Source organism: Echiichthys vipera (genome assembly GCF_963691815.1).
Source record: "Echiichthys vipera genome assembly, chromosome: 9".
NCBI classification, from domain to species: Eukaryota; Metazoa; Chordata; class Actinopteri; order Perciformes; family Trachinidae; genus Echiichthys; species Echiichthys vipera.
In genome coordinates, this window is record NC_139834.1 from 7,074,047 (window position 1) to 7,097,990 (window position 23,944).

Sequence of the window (23,944 nt, forward strand, 5' to 3'; positions counted from 1 at the left end):
CCAGAGGCGGCAGCCTGCAGTACAAAACAACTAACCAGTACCTTTCCAGTATGGCTCCATACTTGTGACATCCTACTTCCTGTATTTGCTGGCACGCCTGTCTCAAAACCAAAACGTAGCAGGTCGCAGAAGTAGCGTCAAGCTCTGCACAGGGAAACAGAACAAAACCGGACGTTTGGTAAATCTGCCTTCAAAATAAAAGACAGAAATTCAGCTTGCACGTGTCAGAATAAAACAATAAATTAAATTTTCTTACCCCCCCCCCCGAAAAAAAACAATAGGACTATTGCATGTTTGCTTTTATAGCGCATGTGTTTTCTGCACTTTGTAAATGTTTTCTAACATTTTTCACTTTAGCTGACTTTCAAACATTCATTTTAGCTATTTTGCCATTTTTTTTTTTTAGGTAATGACATATATCTATTCTCAGCTATTTTTACCTTTATATTCATTACTTTTAGCTATTTCACAATCATTAATCCGTTTGTTTTTTAGCCATTTCGCCTTTTTATGTATTATGTTTTCACAATTTATCCATTAGCCATTTTGAACATTTATCCTTTACCTGTTACTTTAAGCCAACATTACTTTGATCTACATAGACCATTTACCCATTAACTTTACTTGGAACTAACAAATTCGACTGTTTACACATTAGGCTACCAGCGACCATCGCTGGTATAGAGAATTTTTTTTTTTACTTTTAGCCAGCCATTTAATATCTATTATTTGAGCTATTTGAAACATGTATTCTCCATTACCTTTGGCTAACTAACATTATCTCAACTGTTTGTAAGTCACGTTACTATAGTTATCAATGTTAACCATTACTTTTAGTCGGCTATTTTACTGTATAAATTACTTTTAATCATGTTTATACATGTATGCATTCATTTTAGCTAACAATTTAGACCATTACGTCTAGCTAGCTCAACTGTGTTTCCATTAAGTTACATTTAACGTTAGAAAGTTAATCCCATTGTCTTTCGTTGCGTTATATTTAAACCATTTACCATTACTACACATATATATATATATATATATATATATATATATATATATATATATATATATATATATATATACATATAAATATATATATATACATATATATATATATATATAAATATATACATATATATATATATATATATATATAAATATATATATATATTAACCATTTATCACATATTTAGCTAAGTTAGCTATAACTATTTCAACATCTAGCACTGTTAACGTTAACTGTTTTGCACTTTCTAGCTGTTCAGAAGTAGCGGACTGTGGAAATGTATTGACTTATATATGATAATTGTTCTCGACAAATACACATTCAATACGGATTTAATTTTGAAAGTGCTGCTCGGAAGTTATACTTGTGAGTTTGGTTAGCTTAACACAAATGTATCATAACAACGTTAGCAACTAGCTAAGAGGCCAGTTCAACTGACAGCTGGGGGTAATTGACGCTTCACCGTAATATCGGAAAGCACCTCTACAGCCGACTGTTATCTCGTCAGTGGAGTTTTTTAGACTGACCGTCACACATTTTTGGAGCGGTGGGTGTTGTGGAGGAGCCACGTGTACAGGAACAGGAGTCAGACAGTTTTCCTGACTGGAACCCCTGCAGGTTTGTTTGACTAGGAAGTCCAGCTAACATTAGCCACTGCAGCTAACCTGGGCATCTCTCAACATCCGAAGTCGTTTGAACTTCCTCACAGTGTCGTTTGTGTGCTTGACAGTTTGGTCGCATTGTCTCTATTTATACATGTAATACCATTTGCCTGACATTAACATGTAATGTTTCACTTACCTGCTTGTGTTAGCCGCGTACGTAGCTAACTAACGGTCAACTGAAATAAATTCGAATGACGTAACGAGGTTCAATTCACGAGCTTACCTGTATTTACGTTACTAAGCGACCATTAAAGTTGCCTTTTGAGCACGTAATTCAGTGCCAGTAAATGACATTAAAGTGGATGATGTGTATGGCAAGCGGTGTTAACATTCAATAGAATCACACTCCTATCTGTGATTACCTTTTAGATATCCATAACACCTTTTCTCTAAAAATACACAACAGAAAATCCTTCCTAGTCAGAATGATCATTTCAGATATCCACAACGTCATTAGTACATAAATACAAATGACGTCACTTTTGCCATTCATGTGTATTAGGCTCTCAAGTCACCCACACTTACATTTTAGATATTTAGAGTGAACTTTCTGGATATCTTTTATGTAATTCTTACAGAGAAAAACTCCAATTTCAGATATCCACAATTTACTAGTCAGAATTTTAATTCCAGATATCCCAAATGAAAAACTATACCAGGTATCCATAATGTAATCTTGACTATCTGAAAATACATTTTGTCTATTAACAGATATGTATAACAGCATCCACAATGTTCATGCTAGATATATCTAAAATGTAATTGTGGATATCTAAAATTGAAAGCTCAATAAAATATTGTTGATATCTGAAATGTTCCTTTTCGACTAGGACGAATTGAATTACAGATATGTGCAATACATATCCAGTTTAGTTATTTAATGTTAAAACCAGACAAAAAAAGACAGTTAATATTATTATAACCTTATGTTGCGTTCAGAGTACACATCACATCTTCGTGCAACATGTTCCCGTCTGTAGGTTAACTATGAAACTACGTTTTATATACGATACATGATATATTTATTCATGCTTTTGGCTGCTTATGTGTGTATTCCTGTTTGTCGAAGGGTTTGATGACTCTCGGTAGTTTAAACTAAAAATAAAAAATTCATCTTCTGCATAAATTTGCCTAAACTGTGGATGACATGAACAGGATTTCCCAGTGGGCGTGATGCATTATCTTGTCTTGGCTAACTTGGCTTGATACCTTTTTTTATTTTTTTATTTTTTAGAGTTAGTTCACATAACTTAAACCTTAAATTTTACTTTAGGAAATCATGGCTGTTTGGAGGAAACTGTGGTGCAGAAACCTCCTGGCAATGTCACTGCTTTTCTACATCCTGCTCCACACAATGGATGTGCATGCACGGCCAGCCAACATGTCAGCCGCTAAAGATAAGACTCCAGTGAGCAAGGACGACAACGAGATTCTCCCTCCGGACCACCTGAACGGGGTGAAGATGGAGATGGACGGTCACCTCAATAAAGACTTTCATCAGGAGGTTTTCCTGGGTAAAGAGATCGAGGAGTTTGAGGAAGACTCTGAGCCGAGGAGGAACAGAAAGAAGCTGATTGAAATTTTCACCAAGTAAGTCCTGCTTGTCTTCCTCATTGTAGATTTCAGTCAGGGGTTGCAACACTGGATGAACTGGATGCTTGAGCGTAGCTGCTTGTCAGGTTATTCACAAGTTACCGGCAGGAAGTTAAAGCAAAGAGGGGTGTAGCCCCTAGGAATAATATCCTGTATGCTGTGATCATTTAAACATCACTGTTATGATAAGCTGAAGGTGTCAGATTTAGATGTGCCCGGGGTATATGTCACAATTTACTCAAAATCCAAATATGGAAAAAATACTGATATGGAGCTAAGAAATGTACTGCTGTGAATGGGTACATTTGTGCCAGTTATTTTAGCCACCTAAAAAAAAAAAAGAATCTACGTCAGTTTAAGTGTACACTGTAGCTGTTATCTATGGCCTTGTCAAAACCACCAGACATTGACAAAAACAGTCCTCCCAGAAGTTGCTGGTCTTCTGCTGCCTTGATCGGTTACTTAGTCAGTTAGCATTATTGTTAGCTTGGTGTTTTAAAGGGTTAGAAACGAACAAAACTAACTAACCAATCAAGGAAGCATGTAGGTAGACCAGCAAGTCATGCGATCTGCAAGGTAAAATAACTCTTGGTGTCTTTGACAAGGACACAGAGCATAAAAAAGGGTGGGGTTCCGACTGTCATCTAATACACTGACTATGGACCTCATACGACCCCACTTCAAAGAAATCAGAATTATCTCTTTAATAATAAACATGAGAATACATTAAAGTACCTGTATTGACAGAAATAATGAACATAAGCTGAAAAAACACCAAGTTATGCAGTTTATGCAATTTCTCTGTATAATATACTTTTACAAGAAAAGGTGCCATTGTTAGCAGAGAATGACAACAGAGGAAAAAGGACACTTTGTAAACTAATCCGTCACTATGACTTGACAAAGTTCCCTTCCCCCCACCCTTCTCTTTTTCTGCCTTTTAAAATGATTTTTTTAAAAAGGTGAATATTAAAAAGGTCTTAGTGCTTGGCCAGTTTAAACTAAAGCACCAGATTGGATATAAGCCATTGAGACCATTACAGCTGATAGTAGTTTAATGGTGGTCTTTATGTTCAATAATTCAAGCTAAATTAGCAGCTAATTTATTTTGTTTCCGTCCTTTTACAGAGTTGATTTCAACAAGGACAAGAGTGTCAGTGCCAAGGAGATGCAGCGCTGGATTATGGAGAAGACGGAGGAGCACTTTCAGGAGGCCATGGTGGAGAACAAGAACAGTTTCCGTGCTGTTGACCCCGACGGCGACGGTGAGCGCGTGCAGAAAATCACTTATTATTCAAAGCACACAGGACTGTGTTTCTAATCCTGTCAGGATTGTATGACTTGTGTGAGCCATGCTGCAACAGCGTGTCCTTAACTAAAACCCCAATTCTCAATTCACGCTTTGTCCATAGGTCACGTGACATGGGATGAATACAGGGTCAAATTTCTGGCCAGCAAAGGTTTCAATGAAAAGGAAATTGCTGAGAAAATAAAGAATAATGAAGATCTGAAACTGGATGAGGAAAGTAAGTGAAGAACTATATGAAGTATGCTTTTCAAGAATATGTGCTTCAGTAATATAAAATATAAGTAACACTGTAAATGTTCTCATCGTTGCAGCTCAGGAGGTTTTGGAAAGCCTGAAGGACCGCTGGTTTCAGGCTGACAACCCACCAGCTGACCAGCTGCTGAATGAGCAGGAGTTCCTCTCTTTCCTTCATCCTGAACACAGCAGAGGCATGCTCAAATACATGGTCAAGGAGATCGTGCGCGACTTAGGTACACATTTTAATTTTTAATTTAAATTTTTTAAACACCTGAATCATGAGTGTGATAATCTTAAACCTGTTTTAACTATTTGTTTTTAGCCACAAGCACTGACAAGTTGTCGCCTTTTAAGATGACATGTAGAACTGGATAAAGAACAGCTGTTTATTTACACATCTAACAGGTGCATAGCAACATTAGCAAGTCCAATATTGACTGGCCTGTTAGCTGGGTTTTGATTTCTACTAACACCTAAGGGAAACAGCTGGCTCTTAAGCTGCTAAAACACAAGAGACTTGCAGTCTGACCTAGCTAACTTCAGGTTTAGTGCTACAGTACGCTAACCTGAATGGGGGTGAAACAGATACACATAGTTGTATGCAGTAGGTTAAATACAGTTTTTAGATGACACTATGTGTTGCACTTTTAAATAACATGAGGTGATTTGGTTTGGTTTCTGTGAATGTTAACATTGTAACTCAGGTTGTGTAACCCTGTCAAGCTCACTCTCATATTATGAAAAACTGATATTAAACGGGGAACTTTACTACATGGGTATGTAAATATTTTCCTGCTTGCTACCTACTGTTGGGTCAGACTTTCTGCACAAACACTACCAGATCCGCTGATATAGGCAAATATCTGTTTATATAATAGGGAATTTGTGTATTTGATGTTGTACCTTACATGACTACCCATGTGTATTTGAATAAGCATTTCCAGAGAAGAGACCCGTTATGAAAATGGATTGAACAGATACAGGCTAAACATCGTTGCTTGTTTGTAGACCAGGATGGCGATAAGAAACTGACGCTGTCAGAGTTCATCTCTCTACCCGTGGGCACCGTGGAGAACCAGCAGGCTCAGGACATCGATGACGACTGGGTCCGAGAGAGGAAGAAGGAGTTTGAGGACGTGATTGATTCAGACGGTGATGGCATTGTAACCATGGAGGAACTGGAGGTAAGTCATGCAGAGTGCTTGAAAAGTCTTGTTTGATTGACTCTGCCCACAAGATCTGAATTACCTTTGAGGGCTGAATAATAACACAACTGTACGGAACATAGACAATCTGAAGAAGTCACGCTTTTAGAGATGCTCTGTACCAAATTCGGTGACAATTTCTTAAAATTTGTACATAAAGTAGTGGGAAAAAACAGATTTGGACAAATTCAAAGTGGCGGTAAACCTATATAGATTTATATCTCACATATATTTTAAAATAACCCATTGAATTGACTATCACTGACAGTTCTTTGCCGCTTTCTCCTTCTCTCGTCCTGTGTGCCGTACAGGAGTACATGGACCCGATGAACGAGCACAACGCTCTGAACGAGGCCAGGCAGATGATCGCTGTCGCAGATGAAAACCAGAATCATAACTTGGAGCTGGATGAGATTCTCAAGTACAGCGAATACTTCACGGGCAGCAAGCTCATGGATTACGCCAGAAATGTTCACGAGGAGTTCTGAAGACGTAGCGCACCCCTCCCCCCCTTTGGTCCGCTCAGCAGGGCAACATCTCACATCTGCTTCAGGGACAAGCCAGACGAAGGGGGTGCAAACTAATGATAGGATGTTTTAGTGTGCAATTCTGTGTTTCAAAGCCTCACTGGCCTCTTTCACTGCTGACTCCAATTAATACATCCTTCCTTCAGCCCTGGACTGTCTGCCAGCCGTCAGAGTTAACATGGTCTGCCTTCTGTGTGCCATTGGACTTTTAAATATACTGGGCTGTTCGACTCCAAATTTGTTTGTGATCTTGTGAAGTGTGTGTATATGAGGAAGTTTTTGATCCCTGACTAGATTATTTGCGTTGTTGGTGCAGTGGTGAGAGACCGCACAGCCAGGAGATATTACCAGTTGTTCTGAAGGATCTTTCGCTTTTTATCTGGCGTGTCTGTACACCGTGTAAATATTCATTGTCAGGTACCAATGCCTGTGTCAGAGAGAAAAGCTGAACAAATAAATTTAATGCTGCTAAAAAGGAAAAATCCCTTCGAATTTAATGGTGATGCACGCCGTAATTCCCCCAATTAAAAGGTGATTTTTGTCATTAGTGGGGTACAATTCCACTAGCTTTCATTATGGCTAGTAGGGTTGGGCGTCATGTTCAAAATTTCCAACCGACTGATATTGGTCGTAATTACAGCAGGGACGTGGTCGAGCGGGGAGTTTGATATGTTCCACAAGCTCTTTTTTAAGTCAAATAAATAAACCAAATTAAATCAAAATGTCAAAAAAGATAATATTCTTACGCCTGTTTTCCTTATTAAAACAGAAAAACACAACCGCACACTTTCTGAAGTCAGGTTTCTCTCTTTAACCAAACTAAAACATTAGCTTATGTAATTGTATCATTAAAGCTGCAGCAGCAGAAATGGGGGAGGTGCAGAAGTGTAGTTTTCTAACTCTCTTTTGCCCTAAAGTAAACTTCTTGCTCCAGGTTTTACTCATCAAAGCACGACGGAAACATCATGAAAGTCACCAAAACCGTCTTTCCACTGTTCCAACAATCCAATCTCTGCTTTGGTTAAAACAAATCCTTAAATCAGTTAAATGTGAAAATACGCCTGCTCTTCACTGTCACCCTCTGTCTCTCTCTTGCTTGCACTCGTTCTTTAAAAGGCAGATCATTAAAAAAGCAAAATAAAATGCCAAAAATGATTTGTACTCAGCCAATCTATTCATCCAGTCGCCCAACCCTAATATATATATCATCCGTCCTTCTACTTATAAACAGAGCGGAAAAAATAGAGAAGTTTAACTTTTAAAGCTGCCTCAATAACGTACAGTGATCCTCTTTAGCACAGGCTTTCATTAACAATTTATTGTCAGAGTAATATATGAAAACAATGGGCCTTTTAATCAGCAGACTTTTGACTTCATGAAGGAAAAGCACAGGTGTTACTGAAAACATTAACATATTATTAGAAACAATACCGTTTACCTGTGTGTGTGTGTGTGTGTGTGTGTGTGTGTGTGTCTCCTGTGTATAAAAAAATTAAAAATGAAAGTGGAAAGTTCACGCTCATGTTAAGATGTGGATAAAGATGAAATAATTTATTGGATCAGCTGCATCATTTCACATCTCACAGGGCTGTTTGCTTTATTGCTGAAGGAGCTTTGCTCTCTTTGGATGCATAATTCACTCTTCGTCATATTTACCTAATAACTCTATTTTGAATGCTTCTGGTAAATCATGTTTTTAAATGCATGGACAAACAATAGCATCACATTTCCTCAGTTTTGTTGAGTGTTTGGTTCCTGCTACAGGCCTCTCTGTCCCCGGTCCTGTTTGGATTGTAAGATAAGATTTATGATAAAAGAATGTGACACAGCTTTATAAAAACGTATTGCAAATATACTGGTAAACAATAAATATTTCTTATCAATTCAATAGCACCTGGATTGCTTTAGTGCTTGGTTGTTGTTTTTTTAGGGTTGCAATTGATGAAGACTTCCATTACAGATTGTTTAGTCAACAAATGTCAGAAAACAGTGGAGATTGACCACTTTGGTTTAAGGTTGTCCAGTGTTATCGATATTTTAATACTTTTCAATACAATGTTTATCTGGGCCAAGATGTCCTCTGGAGCAGTGGTCATCGTTTACGGTCCGATTAGCAACTTGAGACGTGAGAATGGAGTTGGAGTTGAGGGATGACGTCTCTATAAACAGATATCTGCACATGAATGCAAAATATATATCATAAATAATAATAGAAAAGGGTAAATTATCATTCAAAGCATGCAAAATATATTGTTTTGATCGATGCCCAGGATGACTGCAGTTCACTTAACGACCACCGGTGTCATCAATAACAAGGATTTAATGAAAACTCCACATTTAATACAATAAGTACTCCAAATAACAAAACTAGATGAGATTAGACTGAAGGTAGAATATGTGGGGTAATTAACCCAAGACAGGAGAATATGAGAAAACCTTTCAGGAAAGAAAACTTCTCTTGACTTGTGTAGGTCCAACGAACGACAAGGACGTCGACAGCTGCATCTGTGCAGGTCACAGAGAAAACTAGCCCCGAAGAAGCTTAAGTCAAAAGCAACTGGATTTGCTTTTGACTTAAACTTCTTTGGGGATAACGATGACCCGGACAAATGAGAACATTCACAGGTCCACAGAGATAACTGCAGTTTCATCCAGATCTGCTCCAGGGCTTAGCGCCACATTGTCGCCCAGGAAAGTTTGGAAATCCGACAACAACTGGGGCTGGTTTCACAAAGATATTTCAGTGGTCTAGTGTGAGGCCAGTCTAACAGTCATTTGGCTGCTAGATTAGTCGAGACACTTGAGACTATTTGAACCCTAAAGGTTCTCTTTCTGTTCCCCATGCTTCCTTCCTTCCTTAGTTAGTTAGTTCCACCAGCTCACAGCTGTGTCTCATTTCTCTCCTGTCCCCACCTTCCTTTCCTGCCAAGGTTAAATAAAGGGCTATTCTGTACTTTACCCCCCCCCCTTCAGCTACACACTCATATATTCATATTAATGTGAGTACAGCTCTTCTTCAGCTGTGCTTTCAATGACTGCATGTTTTAAAAAGTGCAACAGTTCATGAGTGAATTAGAGCTGCAAATGGTTAGTCAACTGAGTAAAAAAATCAATAACTGATAACATTTGTTCCCAAGCAAAAACGCAGAACGTTCTCTTGTTGCAGCTACTCTGTTTTATATCAATTAAAATGTTATGTAATGATTCAGCATTGTTTCAGGTTCAATAAGCTCAGGCTCAGTTGATAGAGTAGGTTGGCCAATGTCTGCAGGGTCGGTGGTTTGATCCCTGCCCTGCGTGTATGACTGCTGTGTGTTTGACGAGGTGGTCGGCTGATTAGCAGCCACGCTTTCATCATGTAAAGCACCTGAGTACTGAGAAAGGTGCTATATGAATCCTATTCATTAATAAAGACATTTAATATTGACAATATTAAATAGATGACAAAACAACAATCTTGTATTAATGACACATACTAATTAGGCCACACAATTAAAAATAGAGTAAAAGTTGGATCAAATGGAATATATTTGGGTGTTTGACCGATGGTCTAACAAAACAAGAGATCTGTAGACGTCCCCTTGGACTCTGAGAAAAATATTTTTGAACATTGAACAGTTTTATGACATTTTGGATTCTCGATTACACTTGGATCTATCTGAGATTGTACAATATGAAACGATTCTTCCATTTTAATCATCAATGAGTCTGAAATTCTTTGTTTTGAGCAGATTTTATTGCGTATATACGGGTTAAGGTTCATCGTGTGCTCTATGTAATGTAGCACTTCACAAAACAGCAGGATTGCTAGGAACAACCATCATTTCACCAAACCAATGAATTGTTTAGAAGCGGTTACATACTGAACATCAATTCATGTTTGTTTTTTATAAATTATCTTTTCAGATTTGATTATTCACAAGTGAAACGCATTACTGTGAATTTTTTTTACCATCGCAGTCTAAACGGTACAGAAGCCGCGAGGGTGAGAGAGCTTTTTTCTTCTTCTGGTGATCCATTTCCAAAGTCTGATCTAAAATGCGTTTGACTTAAAATAAGTAAAAAGAAGGATCATTTTGGCTCCAATTTCTTTCCCCCCCATCTGTTTTGGCAGGCCCTTTGTTGTTGTAATACTCATTTCAGACACTTTTCTTCCACCTGTTTTCACCAATGAAAAAAATAGATGATCCTGACAAAAATAAATAAATAAAAAATCTCCATGAAGCATATATTTATTAAAAAACCACAAGGGGACGTCTTGAGTGTCCTGCTCTTCTTCAATTGAATTATTGAGCAGGGGTGCCCCGTCCTGCTCCTGGAGGGCCACTGCCCTGCATGTTTTAGGTTCCTCCCTGCTCTAACACACCTGATTCTAATGCTCTGCTCGGTATCAACCAGCCGAAGCTCCTCACAGGTGTGTGCCATATTTTGTAGGCCAAGCCATAAGTTTCCTTAACAAAAGTCAAGGGTATTTTTCCATTGAAATTATGCTGAAAATAAGCTCTGTGGCAAACAAATGTTTACGGTACTTTGACGTTTTGTTCAGGAAGATAATCTTCACAAATGAACACCACTTTTATGATTTTTTAAATATAACCGTAAAGTAAAAATCTCTTAAGTTTGTGTTAACCACAGACTTTATTTCAAGCGTCGAACCAATGACCTGTTTAAATAAAAAGACTTTGAGACGAGGGAACCGGAGATGCAAAGTTACTTCCAGGTGTAAGGACTCATTTCTGCAGTGCGCGGACTCTATTTCTCTGTCTGATACATGCTCTCCTGTCCTGCACCTGGTATTTATCGTCTAGATGTGTGTGTTCTTATAGACACAAAGTCCAAAACACAGGAGAAAACAATTTAGAAAATAGATCAACAGAAAAAAACCCTCTCGCTCTCCTCTAAGGGCTTCTGTAAAATGCCTTTGACTTTGACATGATTGTGTGAAACCCGATCAGATTTGTCATGTTTTACTTCACATACATCACTTCACAAGACGAGAGCTTTTACATTTTCCAATATCATTAACGTGTTCGTTGTACAAATTAAACATAACATTGATAATCTGTCCGCGGGCGACACTGAAAATCAGTGCAGCTGCACTTTTTACGATCTCTCCTGTCAGACACATGCAACCTTAAGAATAAGTCCAAAACTGTAAAAAACACTACAATCCCCCTCCAAATACCACCCTACTCTACGCTGAAATGTACTGCATCATTCAACATACTCCATGGCCAGCTAAAACAGAATTAACATGGAAAAGATTTGAAGAACACAGTGACACATATTTATACAGTACACAGCTTACTTTCTCCTGTTTTTAAGAATACAGATACACATAAACAGTACATTCATAAATGAAACACAATACATCTAACTTATCACCATGTACTGACATATTAAGGTTTAAAAAACAAACAAAGAAATTGTCATAAATAAGGCGATTGTGTAAATGCAATTTTTAAACAATTATTTGACGATCCTGATGACGACGATAATATAATATAATAATGGAGAGCAGCATAACAGTAAGTTCCAGTTTCTCCTCAACACTTACTTCTCAAACTAAATAAAGGGCTCTGTAAGTAGTAGCAGAATTGAGCTTTATGCTTGGTCCCTTAAATTCGGGGACTTCGTAGAAAACGGGCAACAAGTCCTACTTGTTTCACCTGATGTGTCTGTAAACAGCCTAAAGTGTAAAGTCAGCACTTAATCCTCATACGTATTGTGCTGTTTCAAACATAAATACAATAAATGTGTTACTGTTCGGACACTTACAGGCTGCAGTCTGTCTCTGAAGCTAGCAGAAGCTTTTTTAAAGGGACTGACTGTGACCAAAATATAAATACGTTCCATAATCAGAGAAAGCCGTAAAAAGCCAAAAACAATGTAGGGCACTAAAGAAAAACTAAAAGTCTACTCACGGAGCGCCTTGGTAGCCATCACATTACCAAAATTTCCGGTTTCGATTCCGGCCATGGGACCTTTTTTTGCACGTCATTCCTCTCTCTGTCGCCGTTTCCAGTCTTTGTCTCTACACTGTCAATCTCAAAACCCATCGCCTATCGGTCTGATGACAATTAAAGTGTAATTCCGGTGCAAAATCATCCCACTGTCTTTTTCTGCACTTATATACATCAAATAAGCCATAGAGACAGTTTTTTTCATGTATGAACTATTGCTAACAGCCGGACGTGGCTAACACTGATTAGCTCGGGGCAGTAGGGTGAAGGCATTAAAACGTCTTTTTTAACCACTAATACTGCTCAAAATAACACCAAACCTCTGCAGTACACATAAAACAAAGCACCAATGGGCTCCTTCCTTTTGTATTCCATTTGGTAATCCACTTGAATGGACTTTACTATGAGAGGAGCTGGTACAGGGGCCAGTCAGTAAGTCTTCAAATCACTCTTTAAATAAACTCTGGGTTCACTAACTATGTTGTTGGTGCTTTGTTTTCTGTGTCTCCATTAATAGTTTATATACAAAAAAACTGTCTCGATGGCTTATTTGAAGTATGTAAGTGCTGAGAAAGACCATGAGATAAAGAGACTTTAAGCTTCTGGGAAGCCTCTATTTCAGGCTTTCTGGAGTAGCCAGGGGATACCCAGGCCAATACTTCCTCTTCCGAGCACCAGTCATTGTTTGTGGTCCAATTAGCAACTTGAAACACGACAATGGAGTTTGAGTTGAAGAGATGACTTCTCTATAAACAGATATTTGCACGTATATGCAAATAAATAAAAACAAAAAGTGAATAAAAAGCCAAATTGTCGTCAAACAATAAGAGACGGGCTCTGAGATTTCCTTTCTGCAGATGCATCCCGCTTCTTTCTCTCTTCACACAGACTTTTTACCTGGATGCAACCAAAGCAAACATGATAGGTCAACAGTGCTCAGGCTCCAGGCGAAGACCGGACCTCTTCTGCTACCCAAATCTTGCCCGGATGATTTCAGGTTCTGCACTCATATTCAGAACTTGTACATAGAGATTCTTACGCTGTCAATTAAATGCCACAAAAAAAAAGTTTGATCACAGCCGCCCGTGATGAGTTTGTGCTCGACTCTTGTCTCGGCCTCCATTTGGTCGTCATGTAGTGCTTCAGTCTTTACAGGTAGGGATACTGGTTGAGTTTTCGCTGGTAGGTAGCGCCGGCATGGTGGAAAGGTTGCCCTCCGAGCTGCTGCTGCTGCTGCTGCTGCTGCTGCTGCTGTTGCTGCTGCTGCTGCTGTTGGTGGTGGTTGCCATACTGTACCGGAGCAGACCCTCCCAGGACCAGGCTGCCGTTCTTCTGGAGCAGTGCCAGGGAAGAGTAAGCTCCACTCGCCCTGCCCTGGCGGGACGGGCCACCTTGCATCTGGTCCACAGCTTGGGACACAGAGGCCAGGGCGGCGGATGCCGGGTAGGCGTAAAGGTTTGGGGTTGAGCTGAACAGCGTGTTTTCGTGAAGCCGGTAGGATGAGTGCGACGAGACAGGAGGGGGGTATGTGGACTGACGCCTCAGGGAGCTACTGCTTCCTGTTGGGTCGTGGGAGGATGACATCACAGACTGCTGTACCTGAAACAACAGAGAGAGTGTCTCTCCTTCCATCATACCAAATGATTTGTTCTTTATGTGCAAATGAAATGCCGCCTGAGCACAACTGGACGATGCATCTGCCTGTGTTATAGGATTAACCTCAACACGCATGCAATCCTAACCCGTGCTGTGTAAATTCCTAACACAAGTGTTGGTCATTGGGACAGAACCAGACTCTTTATGGGTTCACCTTGTTGAGCAGACATCAGCTGCATTAGAAAGCTGTTACCTGACTCAGGTTCAGAGGCTGAGATCGGCTGGATGTGGCCCGTTGATGGCGATCAGTGTTGGAATCTGCACGAATGGACTGCTGAGTCGACCCTTTCTTGGATTTTCCAGAGCCACTTGTGGTTTGATCTACGAGTGCAAAAACCAAACAGAATACTGTGAGCACCGAGAGGGAGCACATTACAGCTGCTTGAAGTAAAAAGGACCAGTTTCCCCCATCAAAGAGCTGAGCTGATCTAGTTATTTAAATAAAATGAACATATTTAAACACTAGAGAATAATAATGTTAAAAGCCCTGGAGGACCTGGAGCTGCTGGAGGTTTGTGGGTTGTGCTTTCCCCTGGCTGACTCTTCACGGACGGCGTGACGATGGCCAGAGACTTGGAGGGCTGCGAGGTGGTCTTTGCACTCAGGGGGCTGCTGTTGGAGGAGTCTGAGTCATGCGAGTCGTGCACCGTGACGCAGCTGATCACGTTGGCCCTCTGGCTTGTTCCAGAGCTGCAGGACAGAATAAGAGAGGAAGTAAATAACCACTTTCCCAAAATCAAATCCTCTCCCGGGAATGAGCTCACCAGGCAGCAGGGTACTTCCTGTCGTCCTCGTCTTCAGAGTCACTGTGGATGGTGATGATGCTGACAGCGGGGCTGGGTGTGTCCGAGATGACGATGGGCTGAGATTGGTTGCCAGCAGAAGCGTTGTGGACCACAGTGGTGGCAGAGGACACTGGTCTGGAGGGGAATTGCAAATACAACGTTTGTTTGAGGTAACCTGCCACCTATTTCTGTTGCCTCTAATCTCCTTTAAAGTCTATTTGCCTCCAACAACCTTAAAAGAATGTGAGGCTTAACGTGTTAAAAAAAAAAATCAAGTTAATGTTGGGCTCTGTAAGTAGTAGCAGAATTAAGCTTTATGCTTGGTCCCTTAAATTTGGGGCAACAAGTCCTAATTGTTTCACCTGATGTGTCTGTAAACAGTAAAGTCAGCACTTAATCCTCATACGTATTGTGCTGTTTCAAACATAAATACAATAAATGTGTTAATGTTCGGACACTTACAGGCTGCAGTCTGTCGCTGAAGCTTTTTAAAAGGGACTGACTGTGACCAAAATATAAATACGTTCCATAATCAGAGAAAGCTGTAAAAAGCCGAAAAAAATGTAGGGCACTAAAGAAAAACTAAAAGTCTACTCACGGAGCGCCTTGGTAGCCATCACATTACCAAAATTTCCGGTTTCAATTCCGGCCATTGAGACCTTTTTTTGCACGTCATTCCTCTCTCTGCCTATCAAAATAGTTGGCGATTATTCTTGTGCCAATCAACTAATCGATTAGTTAACGAGTCTCTGCAGCTCTAGATTTAAAAAAAAAAAAAGACAATCTTTGGGTTTTGGACTTCTGGTGGCACCAAACAAGATAAGTCTGATGTTATTCTATATTTCTATTACTGTCAAAAATCCCATGAGAAGACCAGAGCCAACAAAAGTGATCTCATACTTTCCAACTTCCCTGCTCTGTCTGTGGCTCTCAGCCCCAAACACACAGTGGTTCCTTCTGAACACTATAAAAGGCTACAAACAGGCGCTGTGGTTTACAATTGTATTTGTTTGGGGCTTTTTTAAGCAGTAGATTAATTTGCATTGCTGCTGTAATGAGCATTTACAGCAGCATGATGTTGTATGTGGGAGTCAAAATAAAGTTCAGTGTGTGTGTGTTCATGGCCGTGAAATGTCCCCCAGTGCAACACTGGCTCACTGATGAGTTTTTGAACAACAATGGAGCTCTAAGGCACAGAAGAATGAGATATATCAGGCTCTGGTATATCACAGATAGCTGTCAGTTGACTCATTCATTGTTGGTTTGAGGTTTTAAAACTTTTTTTCTGACAGTAGATTAAAGGTTTAATGAAAAATACTGCAGCAGTTTGAACAAGTGGACAGGGTAAGCAGGGGATCAGACCACCAACACTAGAACTTATGCATGAAGAACACGCAGATAATGTGAATGTATGGCGGTCTGACAGGATACCTGGCTCTGCTCTCTGCATGTCGAGCCTTTGACCTCTTGCCCTGTTGGGATCTTGAGTGAGCGGCCCCTGAGTTGTGGTTTTGGGAGGCAGCGTGACGCCCAACACCAGACTCCTGCTGGTTGGCGCCATCATACTGGCTTCCATGACGACCCCTGTGAAAAGTTAGGACACATTTAACTTATTTAAAACTGTTTGTATGACTAACTCACCACATTTAATACTTTCCATTGCATTCTAATCTTAGAATGACCTGAAGCTGAGCCATTTAACCGCAGTGTCCCGTTAGATTAAACTCACCTCCAGTTAGAAGCTTGTTGACCGTCGGAGATCGGGGCTCCCATGGGTGAGTCAGGCACCACGGCCTGCCCCGGGTTGTGGATGGCCATGCCTGGCATCTGCTGCCATGCGGAAGGGATGAGGATCTGCTGCGTGCCTGCTGGCCAGCCCTGCTGTATGCACACACACATAAACACTCTTTTCAAGACCTTACACTTCTGCAGAGATTAAGAAGAGACCAAAGTGCAGCGTGTCGACCAAAGCAGAATAGAGGTCAGAGTTATTTTCTTGGAAAGGGCATGGTGAGCACATGCAAACACAAATGTCCCTGTTTCTGTCCCACACCAAGACATCCAGCACACCCTGACACACTGAAAGCTGAATAGAAAATGGCCACCATATGTAACTTGTTTCCAGAAATGTTCCTGTGCAGAGAGAGTTGCATTTGTTCCTGCTCAAAAAGAAATGTGCAAAAAGTGACTTAGAAAGCAGAAAATACCAGAACAAGCTTAAGGAATGACGACACATCACTCAGGTTCTGATGCCAAGCATGCAAGCCCTACAGTCCTGTGCCGTGAAACACAGAGAAGGTCCAGACAGAAGCTACCCTGAAAGTGAAAGGAATGTTAGACGGAAGAGGAAGAAAAAAAGGTGTTTCTTGACACTTGTTACGCAGAATTTTTTAAGCCAAAAAAAGCGTGCACTGCTGTCTGCCAGTGTGTCTTTTATTTAACCTTCCACTAAATAAGTCCTTAAATATTAAACAGACTTTACCAGCTCCTCAGTACAAAAACTGTGTAATGTGAATAAAGGTGGTTTCACATGCTGCACATGGAAGATACAGCAGTGTGGCAGTCAGCCTCTTACAAAAGGAAATAGTTCAACAATCAGCGGAGAGTTTAAAGACAGACACCAAATCTGAGGAAAAGAATGCATGTGCATAGTTCTATATTTGCGTACACAGGCCAGTTTTAGTGGAGAATCTACACAGTTTTATGGATCTGGCCCCTGAAGCTGCAGAAGACAAACCAGAGTGGTGAGCTGCACATGCATCTCACGTTCTACTGCACACCGTCCACAACCATGTGCTAAGTAGAAGGAAGAAAGTAAGAAGAAGCTTCAGCAAGTTGTGATGATGGGGTTTTACCAGCATGGAGACACTGTGATCCAGTAAGCTACTCAGGCTCGCACCCCTGCAGCCAACTGGCAGCCGCGCCGAGCCTAAAGACGGCATTCCCGCCACCGCTGAGGCGTACAGGCTGCCTACCAGCAGGGGGTCCAGGGAGGCCTGGGAGGAGGTGTGAGGGGAGGTGTTAAGACACATTTGGAACAGACCTATTCTACTGAACCCTTAAGAAGAAGAGAGTGTTTGTTTTGGAAGGAGTAGGAGTTAGCACACTGAGCCGAAAGTGAGCACATATTAAAATAAATAGCTTGAACACTGCAGGACTCCAATATCCACTTATTTACTTTATTTTCATCAGACTAAAGCTGGAGAAAAATGTCATCTTAGATACACACGATTTGTTGAAGTGCCTTGGTTGGAAGTAAAAAATAACAATATTTCAGAATAAATCCAAAACTACTACTTTGCTCTCTTATTTTGATCACTGTTTTTTTCCCACAAAATGTTTTGTTGAAAAGCCTTGGTTATTTAAAAACAGAGGGCTGTAAAAAATAACAATATTTCAGAATAAATCCAGAATTAATTCTTTGATCTCCAGTGTAGATATAAACACACTCACACATTCAGTGTCATGAGTGTAAGGTAACAGGTGACTCTCAAACAATAAATATATATAAAGAAAAGTATAGACGAAGACATTCAATAGGGTGCTGCAAACCACTTTATAGGCCTCCATCAAGTACGGAAAAAATACTACAGAGGTGCCTCTATTTGTCCTATACTTGGTTGAATACAGTATTAATAGCTACCATTGGTCTCTGGCTACTAATATGTCCAACTCCCTGAAAAAGTCGCTGACTGAACTGCCCACAACCTTAATACTATTACACCTTGTTTGGGCAAATAGAGGAAACTCGTTAATATGCTGCTGATTGGAATACATATTGGAATTAAATTCAATAAAACTCCATCAAAGCCCAACCCCCAGCAGTCATGCAGTGGGTCCTACCTGTGTCAGCATGCCGGGCTGGATGTGAAGAGACTGGGACGACTGGTTCTGAGGAACTAGGGGTACAGAGTTGTCCATCCTCACTGGATAACCAGAAGGCTTATTGGATGTTTGAAGACCTGTAAGGAAAAGATTTAGGCAGGTGATATTAGTCAAGTCAAACAAACTTAGGGATTAAGAAGTTATCTTTCCACTTGTGGCTGGTTGGTGAAATGATTGTAATGTCTACGTTTTACAAAGTGTGAAATATATGATTTATTCTCATAGAGGCAAAGTGACACTAACATCTTGCTTTCTCACCCTGGATGGTCGGAGGGCAAACTATGAGTGTTTGCTGGAAGGGCTCGGTCTGGGTGCAGAGCTGCGTGGGTCTGGTCTGCAGGGGAACGCCCTGCTGGGTGAGGCCAGGGATGTTTATAGTGGCCTGCTGGTAGAGGCCAGGCTGGTAGTTTAGCAGCGGGACGTTACTGCTGAGGGACAGGGACTGGCCTCCGGTAGAGGCCATCTGTAAGACACAACGTGCAGAAAACACTGGACTCAAAGAGTTCAGCACCAATGACATCTGCACATGCATGTGGAGAAGCATTTACAAATGCCCCCAGAATACCACCACAAGATCTCATAACCTTAATGTGGACAAAAGTAACCATCACAGACAAAGGGGTTAAGAAGACGTGTGAGAAAGTTTCACAACCTCACTCTGAAGAAACAGACTTGTTGACTCATTTGTTCATGTTTGTTTTTTTGTCACATTGTGTTCTACAATGTTGACACTATTTCCACACTAAATTTGTTGCTATACATTTAGTTATTACGAGCAAATGCAGGTCGACCGAGATTTATTAGGTCTTTCCTTCCACACCAGAAGTGTAAACCTTGTGACATACTGTATATTTGTCAAAAGCAGTTTTTACAGTTATCATCACCAGAGGGCTGGTTGTGTCAGCCTCTGAATGACGTAAGGGTAGTTTATGCAAAAGTTATGCAAAATTTGTGTAAATAATGTGGTTACTTTATACAAACACATTTCGACAAATTATGAAAAACTGAAATAAAATAGTTTAAATCAAAAAAAGCCTTTCCTCTCATGTCCTGACAAAGTTGCTGACTGAACTGCCAACAACTGAAATAATACTTTTTTAAAACTTTGTACACATTAAAAAAATAATTTTATTGCAATTAATTCATAAATCCCACATTAAAAAATGTCCAACATGTTTACATGTATTTGCAATTGTTATATTTTTCTTTCTTCGTATTTTACACACTTGGTGGTACAAACAGAAAAATGTAAACATTTATTATTCTTGTAGTAAAAGGTGGATTAGCATAAATAATAATAATAATACAAATAAATTAAATTAAAAAAAAACATTCACAGTCCCTAAAAAAACATTTAAAGGAATAATCTGACATTTTGGGAAAGATGCTTGTTCATATTCTTTTTCAAAAATTAAAAATATCTTTATCTTGATACACAGACTTTAAAGTAATGCTTATTATCATTTGTGTTTGTGTAACGGTGTAAGGTCGGTTTGTTCTCCACTTCTGGATTCCCTTTGTCAGACTGCTCCGCCCACATTGCAGTTTAAGAAGACGCGTGGGAAAGTTTCACAACCTCACTCTGAAGAAACAGACTTTTGGACTCATTTGTTAATGTGTTTTTTTTTTGTCACATTGTGTTCTACAGTGTTGACACTATTTCCACACTAAATTTGTTGCTATATATTAATCATTACGAGCAAATGCAGGTCGACCGAGATTCATTAGGACTTTCCTTCCACACCAAAAGACATGCTTCTTTAAAAAGCTGTTGCATCTGTTACCCAATAAACACACCGTTCTGCTAAATAAATAAAGATACAGCATGGGGACCGATGATGGTCAGATAAACAACTGCAGAACCACGTACAAATTAGTTTTAATTGGTGATCTTTAAGGGTTTTTGCACAGCAGACAAAATATATGCTCAGTTAAATCAATTCACATGAATGGAGCTAAAGCATAACAGTTAATCATTAACGCAGATTGATGTAATTGAATCCTCTTAGTGAACGAGCAAGTTCTCCTAAATCACTTGCACAACTGAAGACCAAGTGTGTTTGTTGGGCTGGTTCTGGTGTGAAGCCCAGTGACTGGAGCAGAGACGGTCCTCTCACCTGGTTGTGCTGGTTTAGTTGGCTGCTGAAGGTGACAGTGAGGTTGGTGGCTGCACTTGGGGTATTGTTGCCGGCAAACATATTCTTTCCATTCTCAAAGGCGCTGCATCTGCGTTTGCATATGTCCATATTTTGGAAGCAGGACTTCACACTGTAAAAAAATAAATGTAATCGTCAAACAGTGACCAAACTAACTGCTATGCGCAGCCACGGCCGCCGCAATCGTTACGGTCACGGTGCTGAAACTCACTGTGAGCTGTGAGGGAAGTGCAGCAGGTGTGTCATGGTGACGAACGGGTGGTTCAGCGTCTTCATGGGCGTGATCCGCTTGTCTGCGTCTAGCGTCAGCATCTTTTTCAGCAGGTCTATGAACTCCCGCCTGTCAGCCTTCTCTGCCAAGATGTCTGTCCCCTCCAGGTTTGTCATGTTCACCTGCAGAGACAGGAAGTTTGTGTTTGTCGAACTGCATTCTGGCACACCTATCGACATCACACCAACTGACACACCCATACATTCTTTGCCAATACATACCCCTCTAAAATAACCAGATCCAAAGCCAGTAATAGTATCAGTGTCAACTGATGCAGCAGCTTATCTGAAATGAAACGGCTCCGTCCTCACCTGCATCATATCATCGAGACAGTTGAAGATGTATTTCCTCGCCTCCTTTGACTTGATGCCCATTTCGGCCTCGTGCTCTGCAGGCGTCTGTGGGAAAATGACCACAGCAACACCTCAGAGTATGTACAGTACACAAGCACAGTGCTTATGCTTGATGATCCCATCTGTCCCAGAAATCTTCCTCTCTGCAGAGTCTCTTACTTTGAGCCTCCAGAGGGGGTAGCTCGAGTCTGGGCCTCTGTTGAAAAAGCGGCTGGTCTTGGTCCCTGCACTCAGCAGGTACTCTGCAGGAAGGCCCTGGGTCTGGGAAATGTAACGAATCTGAGAGACCGTTGAAAAACAGAAAAGCCAGTCGCTGGTGTCAGTCAAGTGTAAACCTTGTGACATATATTTGTCAAAAGCAGTTTATACAGTTATCATCACCTGGTTGTGTGGTTATTTTATTTTTATTTACTGTAAACACGTTTCGAGAAATTATAAATAACTGCCAAGATCATTTAAATAAAAAAAACCTTTCCTCTATTGTCCAACTCCCTGATAAAGTCGGTGCCTACAACATTAATAATGCAGTTAATCATTTTCAAACTTGTTAAAAAAGTAAAAAATACTTTTATTGCAATGAATTCATAAATCCACTAAATCTCCAATATGTTTACATGTATTTGCAATTTTATAGAAAATGGTAAATATTTATAATTATAGTACTAACAGGTGGAATAGAATAAATAATAATCACAATAATAATAATACAAATAAATGACATTAAAAAAACATTCACAGTCCCTAAAAAAACATTTAAAGTAATAATCTGACATTTTGGAAAAGATGCTTATTTGTATTCTTTTTCAAAAATAAACAAAGTCAAATATCTTTATCTTCATACACTGTACAGCCCTTGAAGTAATGATCATTATGTGTGTTTGTGTAGTTGTGTAAAGTTGGTTTGTTATCAACGTATGGATTCACTTTGTCAGACTGCTCTGCCCACATTGCAAAATGTAAATAAATGAATGTATTTATTATTTATTGGGCATCAACCTGGCATTTATTATGCAAAAAATGCTTCAGGTCGTGTTAATGACTTAAGAAAGTGAATTGAGGCCAACTGCCCAAAATGTCAAAGTCAAACACTTTATTCTATATATATATATATATATATATATATATATATATATATATGTTATGAATACTGAAGCTGACCTGGTCGTACTCCGAGGCCCCGGGATAGAGAGGCCATCCTAAGAAGAGCTCAGCAATGACACAACCCAACGACCACATGTCGATGGCTTCACAGAAAGGAAGGCCCAGAATGATCTCCGGAGCCCTGAAAGCACATCAGAAACAGACGAATGAGACGGCAGCTACATATTATTGAAAACTCTTACTTTGACAGTCCGGGCTGACATACTCACCTGTAGTACCGTGACTGCAGGTAGGTGGAGCAAACCGCTTTGGACACGTGGCTGGCGGAGCCAAAATCGATGACTTTCACTCTGTACGGCTGCCTCAAAGGGTCGACTAACATGATGTTCTCGGGCTTCAGGTCGGCGTGGATCAACCCCAGGCTCTTCAGCTTCATCAGCGCCGTGGCGACCTGCTGCAGAATGGGCCGTATGCACTTGAGCAGCAGAGGGCTGAACTTGCTGTGCTTCAGGAAGTCGTAAAGGTTCTGCTCCAGCATCTCGAACACAAGGCACGTGTGGTTCTTGTGCTGGAAACACTCGTACGAGCGCACAAAGTTGAACTCGTCGGCGTTCTCTGTGCTCAGCCTGCTCAGGATGCTCACCTACAGGGAGGAAGTTGAAGACAGAATTGTGTTCATTACATCATTATTACTTACCTACACTCTCTTTATCTACATGTCTTGGCCGGGCATCTTGTTATTTTCAACATGAGCTGGGCAGTTTAGAAATGGCAGAGCTCTGTCTATGAAAGCGTACTGTCAATGCTCCAGGAACATAACACCAATGTTGATAGGATACTCTTAAGTCTTAGAACTGTCAAAAAAAACATATTGTTGTTTCAAAAGTTCTTTTCATTCCTATTGAAACAACATACTCACTTCAATTTGACCTTGCCGAGCATAAGAAGGATGGTTCTTCAAGATCTTGATGGCCACTATCTCATTTGTGCCCCGCTTCCAGCATTTTGCCACCTGGCCGAAGGTGCCGCGTCCCAGGAACTCCAGCACCTCGTAGCTGTTGGACATCGAGCACAGGATCTCGTGCTGGACCAGCTGGTAGTCGCCCTCGCTGTGGGAGTTGCTGCTCTTTGTGGTGGACGTGGAATGTGCTATGGACTGAGCCGTGGTGGTTCCCCCTCCACCACCGGTGCGGTTTGAGACCACAGGAGCCGAGAGCTCCTCCAGGATC

The 23,944-nt window shown here is 40.5% G+C and overlaps 2 protein-coding genes across 2 annotated transcripts in view; one reads left to right on the plus strand and one right to left on the minus strand.

The window, feature by feature from the left end:
• Nucleotides 1–1,425: 1,425 nt before the first annotated feature.
• On the plus strand, nucleotides 1,426–8,420 carry sdf4 (stromal cell derived factor 4). The gene is made up of 7 exons (XM_083919962.1): nucleotides 1,426–1,627; nucleotides 2,948–3,264; nucleotides 4,396–4,532; nucleotides 4,680–4,793; nucleotides 4,888–5,046; nucleotides 5,822–5,997; nucleotides 6,330–8,420. The coding sequence occupies exons 2-7, from the start codon at nucleotides 2,954–2,956 to the stop codon at nucleotides 6,504–6,506; spliced, it is 1,074 nt and encodes a 357-aa protein (XP_083776088.1). The 5' UTR covers nucleotides 1,426–1,627; nucleotides 2,948–2,953; the 3' UTR covers nucleotides 6,507–8,420.
• Nucleotides 8,421–10,307: 1,887 nt separating this feature from the next.
• The window catches only part of hipk1a (homeodomain interacting protein kinase 1a), a 16,787-nt gene continuing 3,150 nt past the window's right edge, over nucleotides 10,308–23,944 (minus strand). Inside the window, exons 2-17 of the mRNA XM_083919462.1 lie at nucleotides 23,635–23,944; nucleotides 22,985–23,358; nucleotides 22,773–22,896; nucleotides 21,774–21,893; nucleotides 21,573–21,659; nucleotides 21,202–21,383; nucleotides 20,952–21,102; nucleotides 19,093–19,297; nucleotides 18,793–18,911; nucleotides 17,805–17,945; nucleotides 16,679–16,830; nucleotides 16,381–16,533; nucleotides 14,929–15,084; nucleotides 14,661–14,854; nucleotides 14,358–14,485; nucleotides 10,308–14,107 (exon numbers count right to left, since the gene is read on the minus strand). The exon at nucleotides 23,635–23,944 is cut by the window's right edge and continues 424 nt beyond it. Of these exons, the coding sequence (XP_083775588.1) occupies nucleotides 13,658–14,107; nucleotides 14,358–14,485; nucleotides 14,661–14,854; nucleotides 14,929–15,084; nucleotides 16,381–16,533; nucleotides 16,679–16,830; nucleotides 17,805–17,945; nucleotides 18,793–18,911; nucleotides 19,093–19,297; nucleotides 20,952–21,102; nucleotides 21,202–21,383; nucleotides 21,573–21,659; nucleotides 21,774–21,893; nucleotides 22,773–22,896; nucleotides 22,985–23,358; nucleotides 23,635–23,944 (3,046 nt within the window). The 3' untranslated portion in view covers nucleotides 10,308–13,657. The remainder of the gene's footprint in view (nucleotides 14,108–14,357; nucleotides 14,486–14,660; nucleotides 14,855–14,928; nucleotides 15,085–16,380; nucleotides 16,534–16,678; nucleotides 16,831–17,804; nucleotides 17,946–18,792; nucleotides 18,912–19,092; nucleotides 19,298–20,951; nucleotides 21,103–21,201; nucleotides 21,384–21,572; nucleotides 21,660–21,773; nucleotides 21,894–22,772; nucleotides 22,897–22,984; nucleotides 23,359–23,634) is intronic.